The 24905-nt window shown below is 43.5% G+C and overlaps 1 protein-coding gene across 3 annotated transcripts in view; it reads left to right on the forward strand.

Moving 5' to 3' along the window:
• The window catches only part of LOC110510444 (lipoma-preferred partner homolog), a 436781-nt gene extending 416170 nt beyond the window's left edge, over positions 1-20611 (forward strand). For all 3 annotated transcript variants that reach the window (XM_090236480.1, XM_090236479.1, XM_090236478.1), the window contains 3 exons: positions 12473-12651; positions 15150-15270; positions 16970-20611. In XM_090236480.1, coding sequence (XP_090092606.1) covers positions 12473-12651; positions 15150-15270; positions 16970-17098 — 429 coding nt within the window. In that variant the 3' untranslated portion in view covers positions 17099-20611. The remainder of the gene's footprint in view (positions 1-12472; positions 12652-15149; positions 15271-16969) is intronic.
• Positions 20612-24905: the final 4294 nt, after the last annotated feature.

The raw sequence follows: 24905 nt of genomic DNA on the forward strand, positions 1-24905 counted from the left end.
ACACTGTCATCCCTAGTGAACCACAGCTTTACGCTGTCATCCCTAGTGAACCACAGCTTTACACTGTCATCCCTAGTGAACCACAGCTTTCACTGTCATCCCTAGTGAACCACAGCTTTACACTCTCATCCCTAGTGAACCACAGCTTTCACTGTCATCCCTAGTGAACCACAGCTTTACACTGTCATCCCTAGTGAACCACAGATTTACGCTGTCATCCCTAGTGAACCACAGCTTTACACTGTCATCCCTAGTGAACCACAGCTTTCACTGTCATCCCTAGTGACCCACAGCTTTACACTGTCATCCCTAGTGAACCACAGCTTTACACTGTCATCCCTAGTGAACCACAGCTTTACACTGTCATCCCTAGTGAACCACAGCTTTACACTGTCATCCCTAGTGAACTACAGCTTTACACTGTCATCCCTAGTGAACTACAGCTTTACACTGTCATCCCTAGTGAACCACAGCTTGTAAAGTGGATCTGCTCAATAGCATAAAGACTATAAATATCACTCAGCCATACTGAGCAGTAACGACAGTATGTGGTGGGTTAAGTTCATTCTGCATCGTGGCTGAGTGAGCACGGAAGTGTCATTTTAAATGGCAGATTCCAGCAGGCTTAGGGAAGGGAGGGAGAATGTTGATGTAGTACAGTGTTGCCCCACACCCCGAGCACTGTTGGAAAACACTGTGGCGCCCTGCCACTGCTCGATACGCACAGCCAGCCAGTAGGAGCAGAGAGAGAGAGATTGATAGTTAGAGAGAGAGATTGAAAGGCAGAGAGAGAGATTGTTAGTTAGTGAGAGAGAGATTGATAGGCAGAGAGAGAGAGAGAGAGAGGAAGAGGAGGGGGAGAGGAGGGAGAGAGAGACACGTTACAGAGAGATCTGGTAGTCCCATCCACCAAACTACCAGGTGTGAAACAGGGAAGATACTCAGGGGGTATGCTCATTTGTTATAGTACAGACCTAGCTCACTCTATTAAATTAATAAAAACAGGAACATTTTATATTTGGCTAGAAATTCAAAAGGAAATTATCTTAACAGAGAAAAATGTCCTCCTGTGTGCTACCTACAGTGGAGAGAACAAGTATTTGATACACTGCCGATTTTGCAGGTATTCCTACTTACAAAGCATGTAGAGGTCTGTAATTTTTATCATAGGTACACTTCAACTGTGAGAGACGGAATCTAAAACAAAAATCCAGAAAATCACATTGTTTGATTTTTAAGTAATGAATTTGCATTTGAACTATGACAGCTTCTCCATCCTAGAGAGGGAGATCAACCTATTCCAGGCCCAGGGACATGTACTAGGTGGGGATGTACGTAGTCAATGCTAGGCTTCGAGGAGACTCCTACGGTAGGTACACCTATAGCTCATCTCTTGGCAGTAGTACTGTAGACTACTTTATCCCTGACCTCAACCCAGAGTCTCTCAGAGCGTTTACAGTCAGCCAACTAACACCCCTATCAGATCACAGCAAAATCACAATCTACTTGAACAGAGCAATACTTAATCATGAGGCATCGAAGTCAAACAAACGGTATACTATTAAGAGATGCTAGGAAGGAAGGTAGTTTAGAAACCTACCAAACAACTATTTGCCAACAACAAATCCAGTCCCTCCTAGACAACTTCCTGGGCAAAATGTTTTCTTGTAATAGTGAAGGTTTAACTTCTCTAGGGTAGGGGGCAGCATTTGGAATTTTGGATGAAAAGCGTGCCCAAATTAAACTGCCCTCTACACAGGCCCAGAAGATAGGATATGCAGTAGATTTGGATGGAAAACACTCTAACGTTTCCAAAACTGTTCAAATAATGTCTGTGAGTATAACAGAACTGATTTGGCAGGCGAAAACCTGAGAAAAGTCCATTCAGGAAGTAGGATTTTCTTGTTGTTGTTGTAGTTTTCTATTCAATGCCATTACAGTATCCATAGACTTAGGAGTCAAATTGCAGTTCCTATGCACTAGATGTCAACAGTCTTTAGAAATTGTTTCAGGCTTGAATTCTGAAAAATGAGGGAGTAAGAGCAGTCTGAATGAGTGGACCCTGCCGTGTCACAGAGCGTTTTCATGCGTGCGACCGAGAGAGTGCCTTTCTTGTTTACCTTTTATATTGACAACATTATTGACCTGTGAATTGAATATGAACATCGTTTGACATGTTTCTATGAACTTTACGGATAAAATTTTGATTTTTTTGTCTTCCTGTTGTGACTGCGTTTGAGCCTGTGGATTACTGAAGAAAACACGCAAATAAAACTGAGGTTTTTGGATATAAAGAGACTTCATCGAACAAAAGGAACATTTATTGAATAAATGAATGTCTGCTGAGTGCAACCATTTGAAGATCATCAAAGGTAAGTGATTAATTTGTATCTCTTTCTGACTAGTGTAACTGTTCTATTTGGCTGGTTACTCTTTGTAATGGTTTTTCTGCTGGGCTATGTTCTCAAATAATCGTAAGGTATGCTTTCGCCGTAAAGCATTTTTTAAATCTGACACCGTGGTTGGATTCACAAAAAGTTAATCTTTAAACCTATGGAAAATAGTTGTATCTTTTCTGAATCTTTATAATGAGTATTTCTGTATTTGAATTTGGCGCTCTGCAATCTCACTGGATGTTGGCCAGGTGGGATGCTAGTGTCCCACATACCCCGGAGAGGTTCAACTTAGGAGTAGGAGGCCTGAACAATATATTTAACCTATCAGCAGAAAACCTAAGATAAAAACTAACAACAATGACAAATGGTTTTGATGAATAATGTACTGGAAAAGAAAGAAAGAAATTAAGGAACATATCCATCAAAAACACATAAAGACCCAGAAAATCAGAAACCTTCACTATGGTGAAACACTAAAACAATACAGAAATACACTAAGAGAAAAGAAAGAACAACAGAAAGCAGCTCAATTAAGCATTAATTTTTTTAACCTGATCACCACAATCCACAAAAGTGGAGACAAAAATTTGAATAGTTACCGTAGCGTGCGTCTGCAGCAATCTCGGGAAATAATTCTCTGCATTATCTTTAAAAGTAGACTCCAATATTTCCTCAGTGAAAACAATGTCCTGAGCAAATGTCAAATTAGCCTTTTACCAAAATACCATGACAGACACCCTGCACACCCTTATTGACAAACAAAACAAAAGTAAAGTCTTTTCATACTTTGTTGATTTCAAAAAAGCTTCTGACTCAATTTGGCATGAGGGTCTGCTATACAAATTGATGGAAAGTAGTGTTGGGGGGAAAGCATATGACATTATAAAATCCATGTACACAAACAACAAGTGTGCGGTTAAAATTGGCAGTAAACACAGAATTCTTTCGTCAGAGCCGTGGGGTGAGACAGGGATGCAGCTTAAGCACCACCCTCTCTAACATATATATCAACAAATTGGCGAGGGCACTAGAACTGTCTCCTGCACCTGGCCTCACCCTACTAGAATCTGAAGTCAAATGTCTACCTATCTGGTGCTTCTGTCACCATCCAAGGAGGGCCTAGATCTTCTGCACAGATTCTGTCAGACCTGGGCCCTGACAGTAAATCTCAGTAAGAACAAAAAAATGGTGTTCCAAAAAATGTGCAGTTGCCAGGAACTCAAATACAAATTCCATCAAGACACTGTTGCCCTAGAGCACACAAAAAAATGATGCATACCTCTGCCTAAACATCAGCGCCACAGGTAACTTCCACAAAGCTGTGAACAATCTGAGAGACAATGCACGAAGGATCTTCTATGCCATCAAAAGGAACATAAAATTAGACATACCAATTAGGATCTGGCTAAAAATACTTGAATTAGTTATAAACTAGACCCTGTATTTCAAAGATAATTCGTAAAAATCCAAATAACTTCACAGAGCTTCATTTAAAGGGTTTAAACACTATTTCCCATGCTTGTTCAATGAACCATAAACAATTAATGAACATGCACCTGTGGAACGGTCATTAAGACACTAACAGCTTACAGACGGTAGTCAATTAAGGTCACAGTTATGAAAACTTAGGACACTAAAGATGCCTTCCTACTGACGCTGAAAAACACCAAATGAAAGATGCCCAGGGCCTGTGAACATGCCTTAGGCATGCTGCAAGTAGGCATGAGGACTGCAGATGTGGCCAGAGCAATAAATTGCAATGTCCGTACTGTGAGACGCCTAAGACAGCTCTACAGGGAGACAGGACAGACAGCTGATCGTCCTCGCAGTGGTAGACCACGTATAACAACACCTGCACAGGATTGGTACATCCAAACATCACACCTGCGGGACAGGTACAAGATGGCAACAACTGCCCGAGTTACACTAGGAACGCGCAATCCCTCCATCAGTGCTCAGACTGTCCACAATAGGCTGAGAGAGGCTGGATTGAGGGCTTGTAGGCCTGTTATAAGGCAAATCCTCACCAAACATCACCGGCAACAACGTCGCCTATGGGCACAAACCCAGCGTCGCTGGACCAGACAGGACTGGCAAAAAGTGCTATTCACTGACGAGTAGCGGATTTGTCTCACCAGGGGTGATGGTCGGATTCGTGTTTTATCGTCGAAGGAATGAGCATTACACCGAGGCCTGTACTCTGGAGCGGGATCGATTTGGATGTGGAGGGTCCGTCATGTTCTGGGGCGATGTGTCACAGCATCATCGGACTGAGCTTGTTGTCATTGCAGGCAATCTCAATGCTGTGCGTTACAGGGAAGACATCCTACTTCCTCATATGGTACCCTTCCTGCAGGCACATCCTGACATGACCCTCCAGCATGACAATGCCACCAGCCATACTGCTCGTTCTGTGCGTGATTTCCTGCAAGACAGGAATGTCAGTGTTCTGCTATGACCAGCGAAGAGCCCGGATCTCAATCCCATTGAGCACGTCTTTGACCTGTTAGGATCGGAGGGTGAGGGCTAGGGCCATTCCCCCCAGAAATGTCCTGGAACTTGCAGGTGCCTTGGTGGAAGAGTGAGGTAACACCTCACAGAACTGGCAAATATGGTGCAGTCCATGAGGAGAAGATGCACTGCAGTACTTAATGCAGCTGGTGGCCACACCAGATACTGACTGTTACTTTTGTTTTTGACCCCCTTCTTTGTTCAGGGACACTGGTGGAAGCCTTATGAAGTGCAATATGACCCCATAGAGACTGTATATTCGATAGGAAATGACTTGAAAAACTACAATCCTCTAATTTCACACTTCCTGGTTGGATTTTATTATCATGTTTTTGACTTCCATATGAGTTCTGTTATACTCACAGACATCATTCAAACAGTTTTAGAAACTTCAGACTGGTTTCTATCCAAATCTACTAATAATATGCATATATTAACAACCTGAGTAGTAGGCAGTTTACTCTGTGCACCTTATTCATCCAAGCTACTCAATACTGCCCCCCAGTCCCAAAGAAGTTAAAGACCTAGTAATCTTTTACATCGGTAGTAGTCAATATTTAATCGTCACTTTATTCAGTCTCATCTGAAAGTTGTAAATTCTTGGTTATCTTCACAAAGTTGAATCAGCAATACAAAATGTGGTTTAATTATTTATTTACAAAATACCTAAATAATCACACAGGATTACATCTACACAGAATGGATTGATTACTAATGATGCCATAAAGGAAAACCCTGGCGGACGGAACAGATAGGACATCTGGTTACACAAAGAAAGGGGGTTGGGTTTTGAATGAAAGAGCGGGAAGACTGAGAAACAACTGGAGAAGCTGTGCTATCATAAATACAGAATCTTATGCTAATTATGCTTATGCTTATTCTAAATAAACGCCCGTTTGGAAAAGGAATATTTACTCTGAGCTGCGCTTCAATAGGTTGGTCATAGATGGAAGGCCGTGTTGCCCTGCAGGGATCTCTTGTCCTCTGAAGAATGTCTCTGGTGGTAAACTGGATACGTTGTAGTATCGTTGTGTGTGTGTTAGACTGTAGACTGTATACGTCGTCCATCTTTTCCTAGCCCACGTTTACAGCGGCTGCTGCTAACTCACTTCTGGAGTGAATAAGAGTTCAAAGTTCATACCAACTTGTGATACTTTTAGCTAGTGCTATAATCTGGCTGGTATAGTCGAAATTCATCCTTCCGGCGTGTCGATCTTCACCTTGAACACAATGCTAATTTCGTTAGGTTATTATCTGAGCCCTTTTAACGTAGGACCATCATGTCCTCGGAACAGAAAGTTGAATTTTCACCTACGTGTTTATATAGTGGTGAAAGATGGGCGTGTTTCATAGTTTACAACCCAGGTCTGTTCACTTGAGCAGAGGGCCTCTGAATGAGCAGAGTGGTTTTCTTACGACAAAACGTTCTCTCGTTAAGAAGCTAAAATTACATTTCATCTTTTCACAAATAGTTTCATATTTCAACATTTAAATTGCACAACAATTCCATGTGAATCTGATAACTAGAATGTGTAGACTTTCCAAGATAGAGTTTATGTCATCCTATCATCAACTGATCTGACATCATATTCATTAAGTACCAGCACATATTTTCAACTGATTGGATTACCGTAATATGGTTCAGTTTCCCACCTTTTGATGTTCCCAGAATCTCAATGTTAACAAAGGGCTTTTCAAAAGTCAGCTCTATAGAGCAAAGCGAGAGAAACGGGGGTATTTATGGGGGTCATAAACCTCCCCCAATAGTTCAACGTCATGACAGCCTTAAACAGAGAGTACACAGCGGCAGAATACCTGACCACTGTGACTGACCCAAACTTAAGGAAAGCTTTGACTATGTACAGACTCAGTGAGCATAGCCTTGCTATTGAGAAAGGCCGCCGTATACAGACCTGGCTCTCAAGAGAAGACAGGCTATGTGCTCACTGCCCACAAAATGAGGTGGAATCTGAGCTGCACTTCCTAACCTTCTGCCCAATGTATGACCATATTAGAGAGACATATTTCCCTCAGATTACATAAACCCACAAATAATTCAAAAATAATAATAATAAACTCCCATATCTACTGGGTGAAATTCCACAGTGTGCCATCACAGCAGCAAGATGTGTGACCTGTTGCCACAAGAAAAGGGCAACCAGTGAAGAACAAACACCATTGTAAATACAACCCATATTTATATTTATTTATTTTCCCTTTTTGTACTTGTACTTTGTACTGTAACTATTTGCACATCGTTACCACACTGTAGATAGACATAATTAACGCTGTATATAGACATAATATGACATTTGAAATGTCTTTATTCTTTTGGATCATTTTTAAGGGTAATGTTTACTGTTAATATTTTTTTTATTGAATTGAATTGAATTGAGAGAGGCAGAGGTAGAGAGAGAGAGAGAGAGAGGCATAGGTAGAGAGAGAGAGAGAGAGAGAGAGAGGCAGAGGTAGAGAGAGAGAAATGCAGAGAGAAAGATGCAGAGATCCAGCAAATGCCTGAGCACAGCACAGCCCCCTCCCCATCAGCCAATCACACGGCCCATCAGTCAGCTAATTGATGATATCTCCGCCGTCTTCGCTTCCCTTCCCGCCCCAGTCCCCTGTAATCGCAGAGCTGTTTAGAGAGGGCAAATCATTGTTTATGAAATATTGGGAGTAACAAATGGCAGAGTAGATATTAAGGAGAGGGATGTCTGAGATCAGACAGAGTTGGATGGGTCTGCCACTTCCCCTGCGGGCCGCCTGCCCAGCGAGCCTTCCAGTCTGGAGGGGGGAAAACCTGCAGTCATCACAAAGTGGATGTATTTACAGCTCCCTCTGACCCACTCACCAATCAGAGAGGGGAACGGCGGTCGCTAGGCCGGTGAAAAACAACTGTGTTTGTGTTTGAGAATACACTGCTAATCAGAATCTCTCTGAGAGAGAGCGAGACATTCTATACCAGAACCACTCAACGTAGACACACATTCTAGACCAGAACCACTCAACGTAGACACACATTCTAGATCAGAACCACTCAACGTAGACACACATTCTAGACCAGAACCACTCAACGTATTTAGGCTTGCCATACTTTTCAGATTTTCATTTTTAATTCATTTGTAAAAAAAAATCAATATAACACATTTATATTATGGGGTGTTGTGCGTAGGCCAGTGACACATTCTCAATTGAATTCATTTTAAATTCTGGCTGAAACAGAACAGAATGTGGAATAGGTCAAGGGGTGTGAATACTTTCTGAAGGCCTTACAGCCCTGTTTAAATGTGTATCCTGCTACCAGTCACTTTTCAGCCCTGTTTAAATGTGTATCCTGCTACCAGTCACTTTTAAGCCCTGTTTAAATGTGTATCCTGCTACCAGTCACTTTTCAGCCCTGATTAAATGTGGTATCCTGCTACCAGTCACTTTTCAGCCCTGTTTAAATGTGGTATCCTGCTACTAGTCACTTTTCAGCCCTGTTTAAATGTGTATCCTGCTACCAGTCACTTTTAAGCCCTGTTTAAATGTGGTATCCTGCTACCAGTCACTTTTAAGCCCTGTTTAAATGTGTATCCTGCTACCAGTCACTTTTCAGCCCTGTTTAAATGTGTATCCTGCTACCAGTCACTTTTCAGCCCTGTTTAAATGTGTATCCTGCTACCAGTCACTTTTCAGCCCTGTTTAAATGTGTATCCTGCTACCAGTCACTTTTCAGCCCTGTTTAAATGTGTATCCTGCTACCAGTCACTTTTAAGCCCTGTTTAAATGTGGTATCCTGCTACCAGTCACTTTTCAGCCCCGTTTAAATGTGTATCCTGCTACCAGTCACTTTTCAGCCCTGTTTAAATGTGTATCCTGCTACCAGTCACTTTTTTATATATAAATCAAATCTAATTTATTTGTCACATACACATGGTTAGCAGATGTTAATGAGAGTGTAGCGAAATGCTTGTGCTTCTAGTTCCTTACCTTAACCACTCCAGTACCCTGGACATTGAATAAGGTTATGGTACTGACCTGTACATACAACCACTCCAGTACCCTGGACATTGAATAAGGTACTGACTGACCTGAACCTGTTGTTGGTGAGTGAAGGTGACTCAGAGTCTGATTTCACTGTCTTATTAGTGATCACCTTTAGTTCCTTATGTGTTGTTTGTCAGAGCTCCAGACCCCCTCTCTCTCTCGTCACAGATACTGGTCATGAATGAGCCTGACTTACAGATCTAACCCAGCTCCTATTACAGAGAAATAGAGGGAGAGAAAGACTGTCCCCGAAACAGTCACGGAAGCCAACAGTAAATACACAAATTGAACACAGCCAATTTTAATTTTAATTTATTTTATTTCACCTTTATTTAACCAGGTTGAGAACAAGTTCTAATTTACAATTGCGACCTGGCCAAGATAAATCAAAGCAGTTCGACAGATACAACAACACAGAGTTACACATGGAGTAAAACAAACATACAGTCAATAATACAGTATAAACAAGTCTATATACGATGTGAGCAAATGAGGTGAGATAAGGGAGGTAAAGGCAAAAAAAGGCCATGGTGGCAAAGTAAATACAATATAGCAAGTAAAACACTGGAATGGTAGATTTGCAATGGGAAGAATGTGCAAAGTAGAAATAAAAATAATGGGGGTGCAAAGGAGCAAAATAAATAAATAAATAAATTACAGTAGGGAAAGAGGTAGTTGATAGGGCTAAATTATAGGTGGGCTATGTACAGGTGTAGTAATCTGTGAGCTGCTCTGACAGTTGGTGCTTAAAGCTAGTGAGGGAGATAAGTGTTTCCAGTTTCAGAGATTTTTGTAGTTCGTTCCAGTCATTGGCAGCAGAGAACTGGAAGGAGAGGCGGCCAAAGAAAGAATTGGTTTTGGGGGTGACTAGAGAGATATACCTGATATACCAATCAGAGATCCTGATTCACAGCTAAGTCATAAGGGACATGTGCCTAAATGGCACTGATTGGTTGGCATTACAGACCCAGCAGCAGTCCATTGCGGTCACTGTGGATGGGAAACATGCGCCTCCTTACAACATGCAAACACACACACAAGGGCACTGATTACATTATCAATGGTGGTTGTGATATGTGTATTCAAGTATTTTATCTTCTGACCCGATCAAATAGGACCAGTCTGATTCCAGTGTCTTCCATTACTCTGAAACAGGACTGGTGTCTGGCAACTGCCTTTCTTGTCTAATGATTTGTCATCATTATTTTTGTTGCCCTATATAGTAAACGATAATGTTGTTGGCGTCTTGTTTAGGGTTAGCTGAAGCCCTCAATTGCTAGCTAGCTGGTTTGCTTTGAATATTTAGCTAGCAGGAATCTTAGCGAGTCAGTTCTAGTTGAAACATTATTGAAAGCAATGCTGGCAACATGCATCAAACATGTCGTAAGGTTTACTTGATTATGAGCTAGATAGCTAGTTGGCTAGCTAGGTAGTTACCATTAGCAAGCAGGGATCTTAGCTAGGCATTTCAAGTTTAAACATTAACGAAAGCAAGCTGGCTAACACGTTGGGAGATGCTATGTATATAGCTAGTTACCTCAAAGTATCATAGCCTAGTATAATAGCAGCATAGCCTATCAAATAATGTAGCTACCTAGCTCTAGAAAAAAACGTAGCTACTCCCCAGGCCACGGTGTATGAAGCTAGCGTTGGATGGAATCCATATCCTGGCCATCAACCTTAGATTGTTGAACAACTTTATGGGGCAGCAGGTAGACTAGTGGTTAGAGTGTAGAGGAGGCAGGTAGCCCAGTGGTTAGAGTGTAGAGGAGGCAGGTAGCCCAGTGGTTAGAGTGTAGGGGTGGCAGGTAGCCCAGTGGTTAGAGTGTAGAGGCGGCAGGTAGCCCAGTGGTTAGAGTGTAGGGGTGGCAGGTAGCCTAGTGGTTAGAGTGTAGGGGCGGCAGATAGCCTAGTGGTTACAGTGTAGAGGCGGCAGGTAGCCCAGTGGTTAGAGTGTAGGGGTGGCAGGTAGCCTAGTGGTTAGAGTGTAGAGGCGGCAGGTACCCCAGTGGTTAGAGTGTAGGGGTGGCAGGTAGTCTAGTGGTTAGAGTGTAGGGGCGGCAGATAGCCTAGTGGTTAGAGTGTAGGGGCGGCAGGTAGCCTAGTGGTTAGAGTGTAGAGGAGGCAGGTAGCCTAGTGGTTAGAGTGTAGAGGAGGCAGGTAGCCCAGTGGTTAGAGTGTAGGGGTGGCAGGTAGCCCAGTGGTTAGAGTGTAGAGGCAGCAGGTAGCCCAGTGGTTAGAGTGTAGGGGTGGCAGGTAGCCCAGTGGTTAGAGTGTAGGGGCGGCAGGTAGCCTAGTGGTTAGAGTGTAGAGGAGGCAGGTAGCCTAGTGGTTAGAGTGTAGAGGAGGCAGGTAGCCCAGTGGTTAGAGTGTAGGGGTGGCAGGTAGCCCAGTGGTTAGAGTGTAGAAGCGGCAGGTAGCCCAGTGGTTAGAGTGTAGGGGTGGCAGGTAGCCCAGTGGTTAGAGTGTAGGGGCGGCAGGTAGCCCAGTGGTTAGAGTGTAGGGGTGGCAGGTAGCCTAGTGGTTAGAGTGTAGAGGCGGCAGGTAGCCCAGTGGTTAGAGTGTAGGGGTGGCAGGTAGCCTAGTGCTTAGAGTGTAGGGGCGGCAGATAGCCTAGTGGTTAGAGTGTAGGGGCGGCAGGTAGCCTAGTGGTTAGAGTGTAGAGGCGGCAGGTAGCCTAGTGGTTAGAGTGTAGGGGCGGCAGGTAGCCTAGTGGTTAGAGTGTAGAGGCGGCAGGTAGCCCAGTGGTTAGAGTGTAGGGGCAACAGGTAGCCTAGTGGTTAGAGTGTAGGGGCGGCAGGTAGCCTAGTGGTTAGAGTGTAGGGGCGACAGGTAGCCTGGTGGTTAGAGTGTAGGGGCGGCAGGTAGCCTAGTGGTTAGAGTGTAGAGGAGGCAGGTAGCCCAGTGGTTAGAGTGTAGGGGCTGCAGGTAGCCTAGTGGTTAGAGTGTAGGGGCAACAGGTAGCCTAGTGGTTAGAGTGTAGGGGCGGCAGGTAGCCCAGTGGTTAGAGTGTAGGGGCTGCAGGTAGCCTAGTGGTTAGAGTGTAGGGGCAACAGGTAGCCTAGTGGTTAGAGTGTAGGGGCGGCAGGTAGCCTAGTGGTTAGAGTGCAGAGGCCAGTAATCAAAAAGTTGCTTGATCGAATCCCAGAGCTGACATGGTAAAAATCTGTCGTTCTGCCCCTGAACAAGGCAGTTAACCCACTGTACCCCGTTGGTTCTCATCTGAATTTGCCTAGTTAAATAAAGGTTAAATCCCCCCCCCCCATAGGAGCCCATTATTCACTCTTATTAGCCCAGTGAATTATTGTACCACATGTCCATATGGTAAGGGGTGGACCACACCATATTGCCTCTGATTAATTGACCATCATTGTCATAATGCTACATTGTCGGTTGTTTAAAGTAATGACCTCTCGTTTCTATCAAGGGAAACACATCTCCCTTGCTACATTTACACATGTTCTCCAATGACGACATCTCTTGAGTTTTCTGTTATTGAATGAGACCTTTTCCTTGTTGGTCTGTGTATGTTTCAGAACACCCTGGAGTCCTGTAACATCTGCAGTAAACCCATCATGGAGCGTATCCTGCGGGCTACAGGGAAGGCCTACCATCCACACTGCTTCACCTGTGTGGTGTGTCAACGCAGCCTGGACGGTATCCCCTTCACTGTGGACGATGCCAACCACATCCACTGCATCGACGACTTCCACAAGTAAAGGGGGCTGCGGCAAGCACACACTCACACAGAGGGACACACACAGAGGGACACACACACACACACACACACACAGAGGGACACACACAGAGGAACACACACACACACACACACACACACACACACACACAGAGGGACACACACAGAGGGACACACACACACACACACACTCACACAGAGGGACACACACAGAGGGACACACACACACACACACACTCACACAGAGGGACACACACAGAGGAACACACACACACACACACACACACACACAGAGGGACACACACAGAGGGACACACACACACACACACACACAGAGGGACACACACAGAGGAACACACACACACACACACACAGAGGGACACACACACAGAGGGACACACACAGAGGGACACACACACACACACACACACACACACAGAGGGACACACACAGAGGGACACACACACACACACACACACAGAGGGACACACACAGAGGAACACACACACACACACACAGAGGGACACACACACAGAGGGACACACACAGAGGGACACACACACACACACACAAACACAGAGGGACACACACACACAGAGGGACACACACAGAGGGACAGACACACACACACACACACACAGAGGGACACACACACACAGAGGGACACACACACAGAGGGTCACACAAACACCCAAGTATGTTCATTTTATTGGCTAATAAATGGCCTGTACGTTAAGTTGTGAAGAGAAACGGAAGTAAAGACTTCTAACCTCACGTTCAGACAGTAAACAAGTCTTGTGAAGTAAAGACTTCTAACCTCACGTTCAGACAGTAAACGAGTCTTGTGAAGTAAAGACTTCTAACCTCACGTTCAGACAGTAAACGAGTCTTGTGAAGTAAAGACTTCTAACCTCACGTTCAGACAGTAAACGAGTCTTGTGAAGTAAAGACTTCTAACCTCACGTTCAGACAGTAAACGAGTCTTGTGAAGTAAAGACTTCTAACCTCACGTTCAGACAGTAAACGAGTCTTGTGAATTAAAAAACCTGCTGGTTAATTCCTGATGACGAAGTAGCAGGGGTAGAAAGACACCTGAGCAGACTGGTCATGTTGCCATGCCAACGCCACTAACGGTGTGACAAGCCTGACTTCACCTGAGCAGAGTCCACACTAGTGTTTTTCACAGAAGTTAGGTTGAAAATACTGTGTCCCTGAAAACCTGAAGCGTTCACTTTCTACCAACGCTTCTAACAAGCCTGACTTCAACAAAGCAGTCTGGTTGTGTTCCCATGCCAACGCCGCTAACGGTGTGACAAGCCTGACTTCAACAAAGCAGTCTGGTTGTGTTCCCATGCCAACGCCGCTAACGGTGTGACAAGCCTGACTTCAACAAAGCAGTCTGGTCGTGTTCCCATGCCAACGCCGCTAACGGTGTGACAAACCTGACTTCAACAAAGCAGTCTGGTCGTGTTCCCATGCCAACGCCGCTAACGGTGTGACAAGCCTGACTTCAACAAAGCAGTCTGGTTGTGTTCCCATGCCAACGCCGCTAACGGTGTGACAAACCTGACTTCAACTAAGCAGTCTTTGGTCGCGTTCCCATGCCAACGCCGCTAACGGTGTGACAAGCCTGACTTCAACAAAGCAGTCTGGTCGTGTTCCCGTGCCAACGCCGCTAACGGTGTGACAAGCCTGACTTCAACAAAGCAGTCTGGTCGTGTTCCCGTGCCAACGCCGCTAACGGTGTGACAAGCCTGACTTCAACTAAGCAGTCTGGTCGTGTTCCCATGCCAACGCCGCTAACAGTGTGACAAGCCCGACTTCAGCTAACCAGTCTTTGGTCGCGTTCCCCTGCTCAGACGTTGCACATATCCACCAAAGGTTGCGTGCCACGTCATCATCTGTGTCATCGACTGACAGATTGCTATGACATATGATGTGGTTAACTGATATGTAAAATACTTATCCAGGCGCTGTAATATCTGGCATCAGCAACGCCTGGGCAGAAGATTGCACCCTTTGTCAACGAACAGATGAGGCTGTTTTCACCAACCCACTAACCAACTCACTTCCTGGTTCTGAGCCAATGACAAAGCCACCACCCACCTCACTTCCTGGTTCTGAGCCAATCACAAAGCCACCACCCACCTCACTTCCTGATTCTGAGCCAATCACAAAGCCACCAGCCGTCTCACTTCCTGGTTCTGATCAATCACAAAGACTCCACCCATCTCACTTTTCTGGTTCTGAGCCAATCACCAAGCCACCTCACTTCTTGATTCTGATGTATGTCTTTAGTTCAGTCACCTGCAGTTAGAAGATCACTAATTGATTACACAGTTTATTTGTATTCATAGGTACATTCAAATGTTTTCTCTCCCTCTCCCCTCTCCCCTCTGTCTCTCTCCCTCTCCCCTCTCCCCTCTGTCTCTCTCCCTCTCCCCTCTGCCTCTCTCTCCTCTCTCTGTCCCCCTCCCCTCTACTACTCCTCTGTCTTTCCCATCCTCCCCTATTAGAAAGTTTGCCCCTCGTTGCAGTGTGTGTTCTGAGCCCATCATGCCAGCTCCAGGCCAGGAAGAGACTGTTCGTATCGTGGCCTTGGATCGAGACTTCCACGTGCAGTGTTACCGCTGTGAGGTGTGTATCTACTATACAGTGTTACCTCTACTTTACAGTGTTACCTCTACTTTACAGTGTTACCTCTACTTTACAGTGTTACCGTGTTACTTCTACTTTACAGTGTTACCTCTACTGTACAGTGTTACCTCTACTTTACAGTGTTACCTCTACTTTACAGTGTTATCGCTACTGTACAGTGTTACCTCTACTTTACAGTGTTACCTCTACAGTGTTATCTCTACTTTACAGTGTTATCTCTACTTTACAGTGTTACGTCTACTTTACAGTGTTACCTCTACAGTGTTATCTCTACTTTACAGTGTTATCTCTACTTTACAGTGTTATCTCTACTTTACAGTGTTACGTCTACTTTACAGTGGTACCTCTACTTTACAGTGTTACCGTGTTACCTCTACTTTACAGTGTTACCTCTACTGTACAGTGTTACCTCTACTTTACAGTGTTACCTCTACTTTACAGTGTTATCGCTACTGTACAGTGTTACCTCTACTTTACAGTGTTACCTCTACAGTGTTATCTCTACTTTACAGTGTTATCTCTACTTTACAGTGTTACCTCTACTTTACAGTGTTATCTCTACTTTACAGTGTTACCTCTACTTTACAGTGTTATCTCTACTTTACAGTGTTACCTATACTTTACAGTGTTACCTCTACTTTACAGTGTTACCTCTACTTTACAGGGTTACCTCTACTTTACTGTGTTATCTCTACTTTACAGTGTTACCTCTACTTTACAGTGTTACCTCTACTTTACAGTGTTACAGTGTTACCTCTACCATGATACCTCTAATATATGATAAAGTCCTAACCATGTTTAATATATGATAAAGTCCTAACCATGTTTAATATATGATAAAGTCCTAACCTCCATGTTTAATATATGATAAAGCCCTAACCTCCATGTTTAATATATGATAAAGCCCTAACCTCCATGTTTAATATATGATAAAGCCCTAACCTCCATGTTTAATATATGATAAAGTCCTAACCATGTTTAATATATGATAAAGCCCTAACCTCCATGTTTAATATATGATAAAGTCCTAACCATGTTTAATATATGATAAAGCCCTAACCTCCATGTTTAATATATGATAAAGCCCTAACCTCCATGTTTAATATATGATAAAGCCCTAACCTCCATGTTTAATATATGATAAAGCCCTAACCTCCATGTTTAATATATGATAAAGTCCTAACCATGTTTAATATATGATAAAGCCCTAACCTCCATGTTTAATATATGATAAAGCCCTAACCTCCATGTTTAATATATGATAAAGCCCTAACCTCCATGTTTAATATATGATAAAGCCCTAACCTCCATGTTTAATATATGATAAAGTCCCAACCATGTTTAATATATGATAAAGTTGAACCGGGATCTGTTTCCAGCCATCCACTCTGGTCACCTTTATGGTCTCCCCTCTACGAGCTGAAAATAGCCTTGTTCCCTGTTTGCATCCTAACAAAGCCATGCACACAGACTCACAAAACACTGGTCTTTGTTCATGTGTATCAGGACTTTGTGTGTGTGATGCGCAGGTGTGTGTAACCATATGACATTGTCTGTGTGTGTGTCTGTTTGTGTGTGTGTTTGTCTGCGTGTGTGTGTCTCCCTGTGTGTGTGTGTGTGTGTGTGTCTCCCTGTGTGTGTGTGTGTGTGTGTGTGTGTGTGTGTGTCTCCTCTTCAGGACTGTGGTTCTCTGCTGTCTGAAGGGGACAACCAGGGTTGTTACCCTCTGGACGGACATGTCCTCTGTAAGAGCTGTAACACCAGCCGTATCCAGGCCCTCACTGCCAAGGCTACCACTGACCTCTGAACCCAAGATACCCTGCTGTTCCCGCTGTCTGCTCCCATAGCCCTGCCTGGCTGGCTGCAGCACACACACACACACACACACACACACACACACACTCACACAGAGAGACACAGACACACACACACACACACACACACACAGAGACAAACACACGCACACACACACACAGACACACACACACACACACACACACACACACACACACACACACAGAGAGACACACACACACACACACACACAGAGACACAGACACACACACACACGCACACACACACACGCACACACACAGAGCGAGACACACACACACACACACACACAGAGACACAGACGCACACACACATAAAGAGACATACACACGTTCAGATACACACCTACATATATACACACACTAAGCCAGCTTCTCTCTTGCACACACAGCTATGAACATTATGAAAAATATGAATATTATGAAATTGCTAAACAAGGGATAATCAACGATTGTGATGTCCCTGAAATGATGACGATCTCGGTACAAGCAGCACTGAAGAGGCCTGATGTCTGATCCTTATAAAACTGTTTTCTCGTTGTTCATCTCCAAATGTACATGTCATTTAGCAGCAGACACTGTTATTCAGAGAGACGTACAGACCAGTGAAAACCTCTACTTCCGTGGTCTCGGCGTTACTGCTGTTGCCTTGTGCCTTGTAGTTGATTTGAGTCTAGCTAGACTGGCGGGTCAGTCTGTTTCCTGACTTGGCATCTCATGTTGTCACCTACAGTTCGCCGATGTCAAGATGACCAAGTCGTTCATTCCGATGTGCTCCTGATGACTGTCCTGTTCCTCCTTGGTTGTGGCCCAAATGGTTCCCTATGGAGGTCGTAACGGGCCGATAGGGCTCTGACGCACATGTATTTCACTACATAAGGAATAGAGTGCTGTTTGGGACTGACTGCCTCTGGCCTGTTTCAGCACAGTGTTTAAACCTAGAGTTGATGTCTGTGCCCCCACAGCCAAAATCAAATGAACATAATTAACTAATCTGTCTGTTTAAGCTAGACATATGTTGTTGTTTGGTTTGTTTTGGTTGTAGTTTTTTTGGTTCTCAATCCACCACATCTGCCGACAGCTAGACAAACAGATATATTTGTTTATTATGTTAATTTGTTGTTGTTGTTGTGGTTGTATGCGTCTCAATCCACCACATCTGCCGACAGCTAGACAAACAGATAGATTTGTTTATTATGTTAATTTGTTGTTGTTGTTGTGGTTGTATGCGTCTCAATCCACCACATCTGCCGACAGCTAGACAAACAGATATATTTGTTTATTATGTTAATTTGTTGTTGTTGTTGTGGTTGTATGCGTCTCAATCCACCACATCTGCCGACAGCTAGACAAACAGATAGATTTGTTTATTATGTTAATTTGTTGTTGTTGTTGTGGTTGTATGCGTCTCAATCCACCACATCTGCCGACAGCTAGACAAACAGATAGATTTGTTTATTATGTTAATTTGTAGTTGTTGTTTTGGTTGTTTGCTTCTCAGTCCATCTGCCGATGTCACCGCACCTGTGGTGAAAGGTGACAGAGCTACAATGGAGTCTCTCAGTCCAGGAGACATCAGTAGCGTCCGAACGGTTTGGCGTGCAAAACGAATATGAGAGTCTCACGAATACGATGGTGTTCTCCGATTGGCTCTACGACCCCCATAAGCTTCACAGGACTCTTCCGATGTACCAACTTCTGCCTATAGCATCCAAACAGTTTGTTTTGCTGTATAAATCTGTTTAAAATGGGCTAATTGCAGTAAGGACAAATTCAATCATCAAATAATTGTTAGTTGTTATTTTTTTTTTTATATATATACTTACAGTGGTCCTAAAAATTAAAATAGCCTAAAGATCATTGGTATGACCATCTTAAAACAATTCCATATGACCATCTTAAAACAATTCCATATGTTAGAATAGAAGAAGTCCAAGCCCCGGGCCCTTAGACCTTGATTAAAGAGACCCAACACATTGACGCCGAAATTGGACGTCTATCTATGTCCTGATGACATTGGGAAATGCTTTCAAAACTGGCGACTAGGTGCAGCAATTAGCGATATTACCAGCAAGGCCTGGGTTTTGAGGCGTTGTGGAAAGGGGTGCTGGATAGGCGTAATCCCATATCAGCCAATGTAAGGGGGGGGGGGGGGGATTTAACCCTATCCCAAACCTTAACCCAATACCTTAACTATTTGGAAAAAGTGTTTAAACTTAACCCTTAACTTTGAAAATGTACGTTTGGAGCAACTCTGAAATGTGTATTATGGAGGATATGGAGGATGTGGTTAAATGTCTAATTCTGCAGTGAGACTGTGAGAGCTTGTTGGGAGAAGAGACTGACTGACTGACGGCCTGCTTGACTGATTGACTGACTGACTGTCTGTCTGCCTGACTGACGACCTGCCTGCCTGACTGATTGACTGACTGACTGTCTGACTGACGGCCTGCCTGACTGATTGACTGACTGACTGTCTGCCTGACTGACGACCTGCCTGCCTGACTGATTGACTGACTGTCTGCCTGACTGACGACCTGCCTGCCTGACTGATTGACTGACTGTCTGACTGAAGGCCTGCCTGCCTGACTGATTGACTGACTGACTGTCTGACTGACGGCCTGCCTGACTGACTGACGGCCTGCGTACCTGCCTGACTGACTGACTGACTCACGGCCTGCCTGACTTACTGACTGACGGCCTGCCTGCCTGACTGACTGTCTGACTGACTGACTGCCTTCCTGCCTGCCTGACTGATTGACTGACTGACTGACTGTCTGCCTGATGACCTGCCTGCCTGCCTGCCTGCCTGACTGACAGCCTACCTGCCTGCCTGCCTGACTGACTGACTGACTGACTGCCTTCCTGCCTGCCTGACTGACTGACTGACTGCCTTCCTGCCTGCCTGACAGACTGAATGACTGCCTTCCTGCCTGCCTGCCTGACTGACTGACTGATTGACTGTCTGACTGTTCAGTTGTGACAAACCTGTTCTATATAGCCTGACTGACAGTCTATTTGTGCTATCGTGCCAGCTAATTGTCAGTCATTGTCATGCCAAATAAGGACAGCAATGGAGTAGGAAATATCACCAACAGATCTGGGACCAGGCTAGATGAGGCTATGTGAGATATGGGAAACAGATCTGGGACCAGGCTAGATGAGGCTATGTGAGATATGGGAAACAGATCTGGGACCAGGCTATGTCCAGTGGGATTTCAATGTACTCTTTCAACACAGACAGAGGGCCAGCCTCACAGCAATTAGCTTCTAATTAGCAGAATTAGTATAGAAACCTTTTTAAAATGCAAGTCGATATAAGAATGTGTATCTCGCAGATTTACTTGGTATATTTACAGAGCCTTCAGAAAGTGTTCACACCACTTGACTTTTTCCAAATTGTGTTGTGTTACAGCCTGAATTTAAAATTGAAGTGGAATTATGTTTTTCTTATGTTTACAAAATAATTAAAAAAATGAAAGCTGAAATGTCTTGACTCAATAAGTATTTAATGGCCAGTTTAAATACATTTGCTCAACAAGTCACATAATGAGTTGCATTGATCCACTCTGTGTGCAGTAATAGTTTACCATGATTGAATGACTACCTCATCTCTGTACTCCACACATACCTGTAAGTCATAACTGTGGGAAGTAATTACAGGACTATGAAAGACCCACTGCACTACTTTTGTGAAAAACATTCAAAAACATATGCAAAACAGTATATACAGTACCAGTCAAAAGTTCGGACAAACCTACTCATTCAAGGTTTTTCTTTATTTTTACTATGTTCTACATTGTAGAATAATAGTGAAGACATTAAAACTATGAATTAACACATATGGAATCATGTAGTGACCAAAAAAGTGTTAAACAAATCAAAATATATGATATATTTGAGATTCTTCAAAGTAGCCACCCTTTGCCTTGATGACAGCTTTGCAAACTCTTGTCATTCTCTCAACCAGCTTCACCTGGAATGCTTTTCCAACAGTCTTGAAGGAGTTCCCACATATGCTAAGCACTTGTTGGCTCTTTTCCTTCACTCTGCGGTCCAACTCATCTCATGTGTTGAGGGGATTGTGGAGGCCAGGTCATCTGATGCAGCACTCCATCACTCTCCTTCTTGGTCAAGTAGCCCTTACACAGCCTGGAGGTGTGTTGGGTCATTGTCCTGTTGAAAAACAAATGATAGTTCCACTAAGCGCAAACCAGGTGGGATGGCGTATCGCTGCAGAATGTTGTGGAAGCCATGCTGGTTAAGTGTGCCTTGAATTCTAAATAAATCACAGACAGTGTCACCAGCAAAGCACCCCCACACCATCACACCTCCTCCTCCATGCTTCTTGGTGGAAACCACACATGCAGAGATCATCCGTTCACCTACTCTGCGTCTCATAATGACACAGCAGTTGGAACCAAAAATCTCACATTTGGGCTCATCAGACCAAAGGACAGATTTCCACTAATGTATAATGTCCATTGCTAATATTTCTTGGCCCAAGCAAGTCTCTTCTTACTATTGGTGTCCTTTAGTAGTAGTTTCTTTGCAGAAATTCGACCATGAAGGCTTCATTCACACAGTCTCTGAACAGTTGATGTTGAGATGTGTCTGTTACTTGAACTCTGTGAAGCATTTATTTGGACTGCAATCTGACGTGCAGTTAACTCTAATGAACTTCTCCTCTGCAGCAGAGGTAACTCTGGGTCTTCCTTTCCTGCGGCGGTCCTCATGACAGCCAGTTTTGTCATAGTGCTTGATTGTTTTTGCGACTGCACTTGAAGAAACGTTCAAAGATCTTGAAATGTTCCGTATTGACTGAACTTCATGTCTTACAGGGGAATGGAAACATTAGGGTTTATAACGCCAGCTAACTGTAACAGTAAATCACCATATTGTTACAGGGGAACACTAGGGTTTATAACGCCAGCTAACTAACAGTAAATCACCATATTGTTACAGGGGAACACTAGGGTTTATAACGCCAGCTAACTAACAGTAAATCACCATATTGTTACAGGGGAACACTAGGGTTCATAACGCCAGCTAACTAACAGTAAATCACCATATTGTTACAGGGGAACACTAGGGTTTATAACGCCAGCTAACTAACATTAAATCACCATATTGTTACAGGGGAACACTAGGGTTTATAACGCCAGCTAACTAACAGTAAATCACCATATTGTTACAGGGGAACATTAGGGTTTATAACGCCAGCTAACTAACAGTAAATCACCATATTGTTACAGTGGAACACTAGGGTTTACAACGCCAGCTAACTAACAGTAAATCACCATATTGTTACAGGGAACACTAGGGTTTATAACGCCAGCTAACTAACAGTAAATCACCATATTGTTACAGGGGAACACTAGGGTTTATAACGCCAGCTAACTAACAGTAAATCACCATATTGTTACAGGGGAACACTAGGGTTTATAACGCCAGCTAACTAACAGTAAATCACCATATTGTTACAGGGGAACACTAGGGTTCATAACGCCAGCTAACTAACAGTAAATCACCATATTGTTACAGTGGAACACTAGGGTTCATAACGCCAGCTAACTAACAGTAAATCACCATATTGTTACAGGGGAACACTAGGGTTTATAACGCCAGCTAACTAACAGTAAATCACCATATTGTTACAGGGGAACACTAGGGTTTATAACGCCAGCTAACTAACAGTAAATCACCATATTGTTACAGGGGAACACTAGGGTTTATAACGCCAGCTAACTAACAGTAAATCACCATATTGTTACAGGGGAACACTAGGGTTTATAATGCCAGCTAACTAACAGTAAATCACCATATTGTTACAGGGGAACACTAGGGTTCATAACGCCAGCTAACTAACAGTAAATCACCATATTGTTACAGTGGAACACTAGGGTTCATAACGCCAGCTAACTAACAGTAAATCACCATATTGTTACAGTGGAACACTAGGGTTCATAACGCCAGCTAACTAACAGTAAATCACCATATTGTTACAGGGGAACACTAGGGTTCATAACGCCAGCTAACTAACAGTAAATCACCATATTGTTACAGGGGAACACTAGGGTTTATAACGCCAGCTAACTAACAGTAAATCACCATATTGTTACAGGGGAACACTAGGGTTCATAACGCCAGCTAACTAACAGTAAATCACCATATTGTTACAGTGGAACACTAGGGTTCATAACGCCAGCTAACTAACAGTAAATCACCATATTGTTACAGGGGAACACTAGTGTTTATAACGCCAGCTAACTAACAGTAAATCACCATATTGTTACAGGGGAACACTAGGGTTCATAACGCCAGCTAACTAACAGTAAATCACCATATTGTTACAGTGGAACACTAGGGTTCATAACGCCAGCTAACTAACAGTAAATCACCATATTGTTACAGTGGAACACTAGGGTTCATAACGCCAGCTAACTAACAGTAAATCACCATATTGTTACAGGGGAACACTAGGGTTTATAACGCCAGCTAACTAACAGTAAATCACCATATTGTTACAGGGGAACACTAGGGTTCATAACGCCAGCTAACTAACAGTAAATCACCATATTGTTACAGGGGAACACTAGGGTTTATAACGCCAGCTAACTAACAGTAAATCACCATATTGTTACAGGGGAACACTAGGGTTCATAACGCCAGCTAACTAACAGTAAATCACCATATTGTTACAGTGGAACACTAGGGTTCATAACGCCAGCTAACTAACAGTAAATCACCATATTGTTACAGGGGAACACTAGGGTTTATAACATCAGCTAACTAACAGTAAATCACCATATTGTTACAGGGGAACACTAGGGTTTATAACGCCAGCTAACTAACAGTAAATCACCATATTGTTACAGGGGAACACTAGGGTTTATAACGCCAGCTAACTAACAGTAAATCACCATATTGTTACAGGGGAACACTAGGGTTTATAACGCCAGCTAACTAACAGTAAATCACCATATTGTTACAGGGGAACACTAGGGTTCATAACGCCAGCTAACTAACAGTAAATCACCATATTGTTACAGTGGAACACTAGGGTTCATAACGCGAGCTAACTAACAGTAAATCACCATATTGTTACAGTGGAACACTAGGGTTTATTACGCCAGCTAACTAACAGTAAATCACCATATTGTTACAGGGGAACACTAGGGTTTATAACGCCAGCTAACTAACAATAAATCACCATATTGTTACAGGGGAACACTAGGGTTTATAACGCCAGCTAACTGTAACAGTAAATCACCATATTGTTACAGGGGAACACTAGGGTTTATAACGCCAGCTAACTAACAGTAAATCACCATATTGTTACAGGGGAACACTAGGGTTTATAACGCCAGCTAACTAACAGTAAATCACCATATTGTTACAGGGGAACACTAGGGTTTATAACGCCAGCTAACTAACAGTAAATCACCATATTGTTACAGGGGAACACTAGGGTTTATAACGCCAGCTAACTATAACAGTAAATCACCATATTGTTACAGGGGAACACTAGGGTTCATAACGCCAGCTAACTGTAACAGTAAATCACCATATTGTTACAGGGGAACACTAGGGTTTATAACGCCAGCTAACTAACATTAAATCACCATATTGTTACAGGGGAACACTAGGGTTTATAACGCCAGCTAACTGTAACAGTAAATCACCATATTGTTACAGGGGAACACTAGGGTTTATAACGCCAGCTAACTAACAGTAAATCACCATATTGTTACAGGGGAACACTAGGGTTTATAACGCCAG

This window comes from Oncorhynchus mykiss, chromosome 5 (assembly GCF_057628025.1).
Source record: "Oncorhynchus mykiss isolate SJ-2025 chromosome 5, ASM5762802v1, whole genome shotgun sequence".
NCBI lineage: Eukaryota > Metazoa > Chordata > Actinopteri > Salmoniformes > Salmonidae > Oncorhynchus > Oncorhynchus mykiss.